Source organism: Cynocephalus volans, chromosome 4 (assembly GCF_027409185.1).
Source record: "Cynocephalus volans isolate mCynVol1 chromosome 4, mCynVol1.pri, whole genome shotgun sequence".
NCBI classification, from domain to species: Eukaryota; Metazoa; Chordata; class Mammalia; order Dermoptera; family Cynocephalidae; genus Cynocephalus; species Cynocephalus volans.
In genome coordinates, this window is record NC_084463.1 from 157,572,054 (window position 1) to 157,582,690 (window position 10,637).

General features: G+C 46.0%; 1 protein-coding gene across 1 annotated transcript; it reads right to left on the bottom strand.

Annotated features, from left to right (window-relative positions):
* Positions 1 to 5,813: 5,813 nt before the first annotated feature.
* On the bottom strand, positions 5,814 to 9,118 carry LOC134374575 (secretoglobin family 1D member 1-like). The gene is made up of 3 exons (XM_063092381.1): positions 9,013 to 9,118; positions 7,118 to 7,305; positions 5,814 to 5,930 (listed from the first exon to the last, which is right to left on the bottom strand). Exons 1-3 carry the CDS (start codon positions 9,065 to 9,067, stop codon positions 5,904 to 5,906), a joined length of 270 nt encoding a protein of 89 aa, XP_062948451.1. The 5' UTR covers positions 9,068 to 9,118; the 3' UTR covers positions 5,814 to 5,903.
* Between the last annotated feature and the right edge of the window lie 1,519 nt (positions 9,119 to 10,637).

Below are 10,637 nucleotides of genomic sequence, written 5' to 3' on the forward strand. Positions count from 1 at the left end.
GGCCACAGTATTCATTAGAATCAGGTGTGGAATGGCTTGAGAACATATCTTTAAATTATACTACCATTTTACAGCTAGATTTGTTTTGGAAAAGAGAAGAAAAGTGGGATGAATCCCATATATTCAATCACTTATGTCTTTATATCAGAGCAAGAATTTGTAAAAGAAATGTAAGATTATTAAGCAGGGAGAGGGACCCTCAAATAAGCCTGGCCTTACAAATTCAAAACAGGTTGATGATCTTGTTTTGTCCCATTTGTTATCTACTAAGGAACTGCTCTCATACGCTTATGGTAATCTCAGAGACAAGCAAGATGAACTTGCTGACTCTTCCAAAGTTGATGGCTTGGTTTTGTATTCACCATTACCTGATAGACCAAAAGGTCTGGTCTCCCCCATCGTACCCATCAGGATACCCAATTTTCCCCAAGAAAAACTTAATCTCAGGCGCAGCAATTCCTATTAAGGCAAGTCCCAACCAGAATGGATACCCAAGGACAGCCCCAAGTGTATATATATATGTGCATTCACCATTTTCCATCTTTGACTGATATAATTGGAAAAATAACATGTCTTCCTGCTGGATGACACTACAAGGATGAAAGATTTATTTACCTCTAGTTTTGCTACCCATACCCCAAATTGGATGGATAGTCGAGTCTTCCTGAACACCTTGGTAATCCTGGAGGATCACAGAATTTTATTTTTAAAAACCCAAGAATAATCCAAAAGACTTCATGACCTACAACCTAATAATACAGCCAACATTCAGGAGATTAATGCAGTGCCTGAAACTGAGCCAGGCTGGGACTCCAATGATCCCAGAGATCAAACTAAATTAGACCACTACAAGGCATGCATAATAACTGGAATATTGAAAGGAGTTTCTAGACCTAAAAGAATGAGCAAAATTCAAGATGTCCAACAGGGACCAAAGGAAAAATCCCTCAACAGTTCTTGAGAGGATTTGTAGTGCCCACAGCCAATATACTGATATAGATCCAGAGCACTCAGACAATATGAGATAATTAACCTGACTTTTATTAGTCAAAGTGCACCAGACATTAGAAAGAAAGTACAATGGGTGGAAAGAGGAATGGGTATGTCACTGTCTCAGTTGGTTGAAATTGCCTTTAAGGTGTTTGCAAGAGAGGCAAAAACAATGTGCGATGAGACAATTTACTCTGCTGGCCAAAGCCATCGGATGTGATCCACCAAGGCATGCTAGAATGCCCACAGGAGGAATGAAACAGCCATGGGTAATACCTCGAGGCCCACAATCCTCTAGCCAAAAAGGCCACCGAACTGTCGGCCCACAACAATGTGCCTATTGCAAACAAGTGTACCACTGGAAATGGGATTGCCCTAGTCTCCCAAAAGGGAAGGAGAAAGAGACAAAAGGTGATCTGAAGCCTGATGACCAGCTGCCACTTTCACTGATAGTAATCAAGAATAATGGGACCCAGGGTCTCCTTCTGATTTCATTGACTCCATTGATATCTCCCATGAGGAACCCCATGTGACAATGCCTAGGGGGAAAAATACTTGCTGATTTTCTAATCAACACTAGAGCTACTTATTCAGCTCTAAATGCCAAATGAGGACCCCTATATACAAGACTACCATAGTCTCTTGAGTCTCTGGAAAGATTTTTCATAAGTCTTTCCATCAACTTTTGAAATGTCAATTGGGGGAGACATTTAAAACACAGCTTTTTATATATGCCTTCATGCAAAGTGCCCCTTTTATGTTGTGATTTGTTAACCAAATTAAACACAAAAATGGTTTTTGCACAAGGAAAGGAAGAAGTCCAAATACTTTCTGGGTATGCCTGTACCCTTCAAGCTACATTGTTAAATTGAAAGAGAAATCTCAAATGGTAATACCTGGGGAAATACAATGAAAATTGAGACCCGAAGTATTGGTGAATGGGAGACCTGGATGATTTGGATGGCCCTTCCAGGGTAGGTGCCTACAAATGCCAATGTTCCCAATTTAAAATCATACCCATGGGAAAGACAGGCCAAAGAATATGTAAAGTTTAATGCCTGTTTTTCTTGAATGCCAGCTCATTCAGCCTTGCCAGTCCCCACGTAGTGCTCCTATTTTGCAAAGAGAGCAAGGCCTGGGTTCCTATGCCTGAGCCAAGGGCATATGCATGAGCCAAGGGCAATGCGTGGGATGGAATCAGGCAAGAGTTCAATGGCCAGGGTCTTGAGCAGGATCCAAGGGCAGCCCCCTCCACTCAGAAGCTGGCAAGATGATATGACAAAAACACCACTTCTGTGAGGGTGACCCACCACAGCCACTGCAGCAGCCCCAGCTGCTACAAAAGCAGCACAATACCACAGCACTAGTGATGGCCACCGTGCAGGCAGCCTGGCAGACATTCAACTGCACTGACACAAAAAGAGTCACCAGTGCAGACCAGAAAAAAAGAGTATGCTTTTCTCCTCAAAGCCCACTCCAGAAAATAGAAGCAGCAACTGACCTACCAGATGACCAAAAATCAACATAGACATAATAGAAATATGAAAACCCAAGAATATATGACCAGACCCAATAGAGCAAGAAACCCTTGAAATGGCTGAAAAGGAATTCTGAGCAACAATCTTGAGGAAACTCACTGAGATACCAGAAGACTCAGTTAGACAACATAATGAAATGAGAAAAGACATCCAAGATATGAAGGGGGAAATATACAAAGAGATTAACACCTTGAGAAAGAATGTAGCAGAACTCATGGAACTGAAAGTTTCACTCAGTGAAATCAAAAGCGTGACCGAGAGCTTAAGCAGTATGCTAGAGAAATCAGAAGAAAGAATGTCTGATTTTGATGATAGCCTTTTTAAAATAACCCAGGAAGACAAAAAAAAATTTTTTTTAAGGAAAAAAATAATTTTAAAAAGTGAAGAAAATCTAAGAGGGCTAGCAGACAACCCTTAAGTGCACAAACATTGGAGTCGGGTGTTCCAGAAGAGGAGAAAGGAAAAGGCATGGAAAACCCATTCAACAAGGTAATTACAGAAAATGTCCCAGGTACAGGGAGAGACATGGACCTTCATATCCAGGAGGCACAAAGATCCCCAAACAAATTCAACCCCAAAATATCCTGTCTAAGAAACATTACGGTCAAACTGGCAAAGCTCAAAGACAAAGAGAGAATCTTAAAAGAAGCAAGAGAAAAATATCACGTCATCTATAAGGGAGCCTCTATCAGACTAACACCACACTTCTCAGCAGAAACTCTACAGGCCAGAAGAACATGGGATAATATATTCAAAATACGAAAAGAAAAAGCTGCCAGCCAAGAATACTATACCCAGCTTGGCTATCCTTCAGAAATGAGGGGAAAATAGTGTATTTTCCAAATGCACAAACACTGTGGCGGTTCACCACCACACGACCAGCCCTACAAGAAATCCTCAAGGGAGTCCTGCATTTGGGATCCAAAAAATGACAATCACTACCATGAGTACACAAGAAAGAACAAAACCCACTGGTAGAACAGAAATGCAAACACGAAAGAGAAAGGAACTCAGTCTTACCAGCACAAACAAAGCTAATGAGAATGTAACAAAGCCCCTGCTTTATCCCTGACTTTAATTATTTCGGTCATCTCTCTTTTTTCTTGGTCAGTCTAGATAAAAGTTTGCAAATTTTTTTGTTCTCTTTGAAAAATCAACTTCTGGTTTTGTTGATTTTCTCTCATTTTTTAATTCTCTATTTCATATATTTCTGGAGTAATCTTTGTTATTTCCTACTTATGTTTGCTTTTGGCTTAGTTTGCTCTTCTTTTTCTCTTTTCGTAAGGTAGAAGTTCACATTACCAATTTCAGATTTTTCTTATTTTTAATATAAATCTTTACATGTATGGATTTTCCTGTAAGCACTGCACGAGTCCTGCATCCTATAAGTTTTGATATGTTATGGTTTCATTTTTATCTCAGAGTATTCCCTAATTTCCCAGTGATTTTTCTTTTTACCTGTTAAGTCCTTGTGCCCAGCTCCACAGTGCAAGCATCATCCTCCCACACTGGTTCCAATCTGGGTTTCTCAGAGTGTGGCAGGAGCTCCGTCAGTCCTGGTGTCTGACAAGCATGGGCTATAGACTGAACTCCTAATGAGTCTCATACATTTAGGTGCTGTATTCAAGTGTATAGATTTCCTGGTGTGTTTTAAAATATCCATTTATTTTAAAAGTAATGCTGAACTCATAATAACTCGTTTCTTCAATATTCTCCATTGTATAAACATAACTATTACCACATGAAGTTGGGATTGGAGTAAATAAGTCCTTTTACCTGAAACACTTGGGAACAAGTGGCCTCTAGCCATTTTGGGTATTGAAGAGAGTGTCAGGACGACATTTCAATTTTAAGAGGCTCACTTTGGCATGAATGAGGTGGGTGTGTTACAGGAAGAGCTTCACAGAAGGCTGGGAGACCGTTAAGGAGACCTTTGTTGTTGCCAATAAGGACACAGACTGGACTGTGCTGATGGCTGTGGGACTGGAGAGGACGGGCTCACAGAGGCCATGCTGTGGAGTGGAGGGGCAGAACTTAGCGGACTATTGCAGGCAGGAGGGAGAGGAGCGGCCACAGTCTAATTAATGCCCCCTCTCCCCAAGAACCCACACCCTAATCCCCGGGTTCTGTGAATCCTCGTCACGAGGCAAGAAAGCACTTTGCAGATGTGACTGAGGTAAGGACTTGGAGATGGGGAGGTTATTCTGGACAACCTGATGGTTCCTAAACCCAACACGCTTACGTTTCCAGGAAAAGGCAGAGGCAGTTTTGACATGAACAGAAAAGGGGAAGAGAACGTATGAAGGAGGCAGAGGTGGGAGTGATGCGGCCACAAGTCAAGGACTGTCCTCAGTCACCAGAAGCTGGAATCCCCCCTAGAGACTCCAGAGGGAGGGCGGCCCTGGGGCCCCTGGATTCCCACAGTGTGGTACTAGTTCTGGACATCTGTTCTTCAGAACTGTGAGAGAATCAGTCATTTGAGCCTTCAGGCTAGTTGTAGATTGTTACAGCAGCCACAGGATCCTTAGCCACGATGTCTCCATGTTTTCTGAGTCAGGTGACTTGTGTGTGGGGAGGGACTGTGACCCAGGATGGGGGCTCCCAGAGGAGGAGTAGGTTGGAGAAGACAGTGTGTTCTGTTTTCTGTCTCGCTTCTGACATGGCTGTGGAGTGCTTGAGTGGAATGTCCAGGTGGCAGCTGGGTCCTTGTTTCTGGAGCCCTTGGGAGAAGTTGCTGGAGGAAGCGTTAGCCTGACATGTGGTGAGTGGTGCGGACACTGATCGGCTCCTTGAGGGTGTGGGGTCAAATAAAGTTATTTGAGGTTGAAACATGGAGATGCCCTTAAAATTGTGATAAATGGCAAATCATTTATACTGGACACTACATAGAAATCAATCCCCAGGTAAGAGGTGGGAAAAGTAGGTGACGTGTGGTGATGAGGGGCACCAACCAGAGCTGCTGCAGGTGTGGACCATGGCACTGGTCAGCGGCTAGGCTGGGGGAACCCTTGGAACAAGACCTCAGGACACTTTAACTGCTGGTCACCCGGAATAGTCACTTTCACTCATGGCTGAATGAATGGAAAATCTGTGTAGTAGTGCAGGGTGGTCCTGACCAGACACTGCCTTTTGTGTTGCCCAAATCTCAGGTCACTGCTTGTTACAGGACATTGGTTCTCTGGGATTCACTATGACAGCACCAAAAGGCCAATTCATGATTAAAGCCTTCACCGAGGCAAGGCCTGAGCTTGTAGGAAAATAACAAGACACGTGGACAAATGCAGGACAGGAAATTTATTGAAGCAAGACGTTGAAACCTTCACATTTTCAAGGAAGAGTAGGTGATCAGTGTAATTTAGGATACAATAGCATGTATCACTGGCAGTTTGAGAGTATTTGACCCTGAAACAGAAAAATAGAATGAGATCAGTGACCCTGCTCCAGGAGATGAGGTTAACTCAGCCTGTCACTCACGACTCAGCTGTCAGTGGGATTTCTGCAGCAAAAGGCCCTTTGCAAGGGCAGAAGGCAGGAAGCCAGTGTCATGGAAACTGGAGCACAGACGTGGCACAGTGACAACCTCCCATGCGCATCAGGGAGCAGCCTTTCCTCAGTCAGGCAAACAAGCCCTGAGTGACCCAGGACTGTGGCTCAGGTCGCATATGGAGGGGAGGGTGAGGAGGGGACAGAGCACCCAGCAGTGATTTTCTCTGAGGTCCCAGCACAGTGGACTCTGCTTGTCCCCTGCAGTGGGGGACCCAGGGCTGGGGGACCAGGCAGGGCTGGGAGGGGACTCCAGGCAGCACGGCTGTCAGGAGACCCCCAGCCTCCCAGTGTGGGAATTCTGCCTCACGGCCCCGGCTCTTCTCAGCTCTGAGACCGCAGCTTCTTTGGACATTTGCAGCTGAACCTCATGACCTAAACTCAGAGGTAGATGGGCTGGGAGAGCCCTTTACAACCTCTCATTACTTGATAAGACGTAAAGCAAGTGTTCCCACTTCCATGGGACTGCGGGAGGCAAAGCAGCGAGTTCCCTCCCCTCTCATGGTGAGGAAGAGGCATGTGGGAAGGTGGGGAGAGTGGGCATAAGGGCTGGAGTGGGCTCCTGGCCCTGCAGAAGCTGCAGGGAACCCAGCCGGCCACCGCTATGCACACAGGAGCCACTGTAGTTTCCTCCTCCCTGCGTCTCCCTTCTCAACTGTCCCCACAGCCCATGACCTCCACAGTGCCTGTGTCCCACTGGGTGGTGCCACTCACCCTCGGGACAGCACCCAGGCAGGAGGCAGCAGTGTCTGGCCCCCAAAACCCCTCCCTGGGGCCCAGCTGTCCTCCTTCTCAGGACATCCTGAGGACCACACTATTAATGGAGGTGACCTGAGAAGGAGGAACAAAACCAGGATGCTGTGTGCAGCTGGGTTTAATTCAGCAGCTGCCATGTAGCATCCACCCTGAGGCCCCGGGTCACCCCATCAGAGCTGAGCAGCAGGGCAGGTGCCACCAGCTCTGCCCCCCACAGAGCAGCGAGCCGACCTCATTCTCGGCCATGCAACTGACCAGAAGCCTCTATGTGTAAGAGAGAAAGAAATTACCACTGTTTTGATAATTAGTTGTCTATCTCCTGAGGGCATCCCATCTGTGCATTTCTTCGCTTCCAACAATGCTCCAACTTCCTCCTTTGGTGCATTAAATTTGGCGAGTTTTATCTTCAATCCTGTGTCAGTACCATTTAGGAAGGTTTTCATTTCACTAGCCAGGGATGGACAGGCCTTCGCATTGGCTGGACAGAAGGAAAAAAATACAGTTTATGTGTAGAATCTTGATTTTTCCCATGGCTCCGTGATGTCAGAACTGGACAGGATCCCTGGGTTTTATATTCCCCTCCTGTAATTGTGCCGATGACAATGTAAGACCCTCGAGGTTGTGACGTCCTCCAGATCACACACCACAGGGCAGAGCTAGGACAGGAAAACTGGTTCCCTGGTCAATCCATTCACTTCTTTTTTTTAAGGCACATCAGCCACTTTCCGGTGCTTCTCTGTTTGCTGAAATTCCCTTTTCTAAATTTGAAAAATTTTATTGTGATACATTATTATTCTTGAATATTGGTGAAAGGAGGTTTCCAGTAATCAAACTTTTAAGTAGATGGTTCGGTCAGAATCTTACAAGAGATGAGAGAACTGAGAATAAATCTGGAGAAGAATAAATAAAATTATTATAATGTTATAAGGTGATATTTTGACATTAAATTGAAGGAGTTAGTATATATGCTATCAGATGCAGACAGAACTAAAAACCTAAAAATGAAAAGAAAGAGCGATGACCAGTTGTAGCACACGTGAACCTTTTTTACAACATTTCTTTGGCTCTCTCTTTCTTCAGTGATGCCCAGAATCCTGAGAGAAGGTGAGAAGAGGGAACTGTGGCTCCATCACGCACAGTAGGGATTGTGCTGAGACCTGGGTGACCACATTTCCTGGTCTGGATTCCCCATTCCCCCAAGTCTTTACCAACATCCTGCACCCAGATTGTGCCCTATTAGGCTCCGCTGTGACCCCTGATCAGACAACATCAGACTCTATTTTTGATAGAGAATTTGGAAAGGAAATGATCAGAGGCAGCACAGGGAAAGAAGAGGAGGTTCAGAATGGAAAAGGAAAGAGAAAGACATAGAAAAACTAGGCTCAGTCGCAAGGGTGGGCAACAAGCCTTGTAAGGTATTGTCAAAAGAACAGCCAGAATTTATGCTAGCAAAACACAAATCTTAGTGCCAAAAGCTGTACTAGTTCTGCGACCATTACTGGTATTACTCCTAGACTAGTGGTAGTATTTGTGAATGGCTGCTTATTCCCAGAGGATACGTTATTTGCAAGTTTATTATTCAGAGAACCAGAGAGTGCTGCTCTTGTTAGACTGGGAGCTCTTCAACGATCATTCTATGTCCAACATTATGAGTCTGAATTTATGAGTTCAGATGCCAATAGCCCAATTGGCACGCTGGAGAGGAAAATCTCTGATTACTAGAGATTGTGGCTTTGTATCTACCGCTAGACTCTTGATATACTTAATGTCAGCCCATACTCATTGCCACTCTTGGTGGTAACTGTGAGCATCGGTGATAAGAAGAGCTCAAAGAGGTTAAGGATTTGGCCCAGGGTTATAGGACTGGTAAGTGGCAGAGCCCAGATTCACACTCAGTTACATTACATCCTGCTGCAATGAAAGAACAGATCACAGTCAAGGAGGAAATCTGCAGGTAAAGAATTCCAAAATTTGCCTGCAACATTTTTTTTTGTAAAAGTTCCTAAGTGTAGGAACATTGATAAAATGAGCTCTGAGCTTTGGGGTGCTAGTTCAGCAAGCGCAGTGTAAGGTCTGAATTTTGGTGTTTTCTAGACCCCAACCCCAACCCAAGGAGGCTTTCCTAGTGTTCGTAAAAGGGAACTTTGCAGGAGCAGGTGCCAGAGAGATTACGAATGATACTCACCCTCATAGCAGCAAAGGGCCAGAGTGAGCAGCAGGAGACACAGGCACAACCTCATGGTGGTTTACTTTGCTTTTAGCTTTCAGCTTGAGGAAAGCAGGAGTGATCTGGAGGTGACCACAAGAGCCTGGGAGCCCATGGTGCTCAGGGCTATTTGTATCTGGTGAGCCTCACTGGTCCTGCCCACTCCTGCCTGTGGCAGGTCATAAGACTTGGCTTCCAACTCTCCCTTCCACTGCAAGGCTGATGCCATCCATCAGGGTCATGTCCCTACATCTCCCTGCATCTCAGACTGGCCGAGCACAGGGGAGAAGCCCTGAGGGAACACTGCTTCATCCTCGGATGCCTCTGGATGTGTTCCCTGGATCCTTCGTTTGCTTCTGAGCTTTTGAGGATTCTGTCCTTGTTACTCCTTTTAATGGAGAGGCTCGGGAGAGTTCTAACTTTGGGAGGAAAGATCCCAAGGACTCGGAAGGTGGGGGCTGTCTTTGGTTAGGGGACAGTAGCCTCATAAGGAGCCCACTTTGATCCCCCTCTGCTGTTCTGACAGCTGACCAGGAGCGTTCCTGTCACACATTGATCAAGACTGAACAAGAACGTCCCTAACCCTCAGCCCCTCCATCACCACCATTTTACCCAAGAGCACCTTACAACACTGTTGAGCACATGCCACCTTTGGAGAATTTCCTTGGGGAAAGCAACTGCTCCACCTGCTCTCTACCTGGCCTCACTCCACAGTCAGAGCCTCTGTTTATGGGTGGAGTTGTCAACAGAGCCGAGGATCCAATTTTCTCTTCATGAAGAGCAAGCCTCCTGTGCCGACCAGCCCCCCCATGTCACCACAGGGCTGATGTCATGATTAAATGACCCCCACTCTTTTATCCCAAGAAGCTCCTGGGGTGCCAGGAGCCCAGCAAGCATCAGAGGTGTTAATGGTTCCTTTGCTCTAGGACAGCACAGGAAGATGGTAATGAAGAGAGATGAACAGGGAGGCGCTGGCTTCCCCTTGTCCCTGGAGGATGCTTCTCTCACTTCCAACCTCGCTCTGCAGCCCGGGCCAATCTCACTTCTAGTGGGAGGTGAAGGCAGCCCCCAGACAAAGCGACACACTCCCCACCTGCCGTTCCTTCCATGCCGCGACGTCACGCTCCACGTGAGGAGGAAGAGTCTTCTGTCAGCAGACATTTCCCACTAAATTAAAGTATATGTGAGAGGAGTCAAGCCCAGGCCAGAGGTTTTCAGTGTCTGCTGTACAGTCAAACGACTTGGGATCTTTTAAAATGCACAATTTCTCACACCCTCTTCTCAGAAGATTTTGATTCAGCAGGTGTAGAGCGGGGCCCAGACACTTGAACTAATTAAATCTCCTCTGGTGATTCCGCTGGACAGCAGGCCTGAGCGCCACTGAGAAACACCTTGTTAACAAAGGACAGTGGCAGGTTTGCTTGGGTCGCAGTGGAAGACAGCGGTGGTTCCCTCTTCCATCACACAGCATGGTGGGGGGTCTCTGGAGCCAGCTCTGCTTCCACCACCAGGGACAGGGATACAGGGGTGAAGCCCATGGCAGAGTTCTGACCACGTTTATGGGTGATTGGATCTTAGAAAAATTACTCAGGTTATGTAAACCC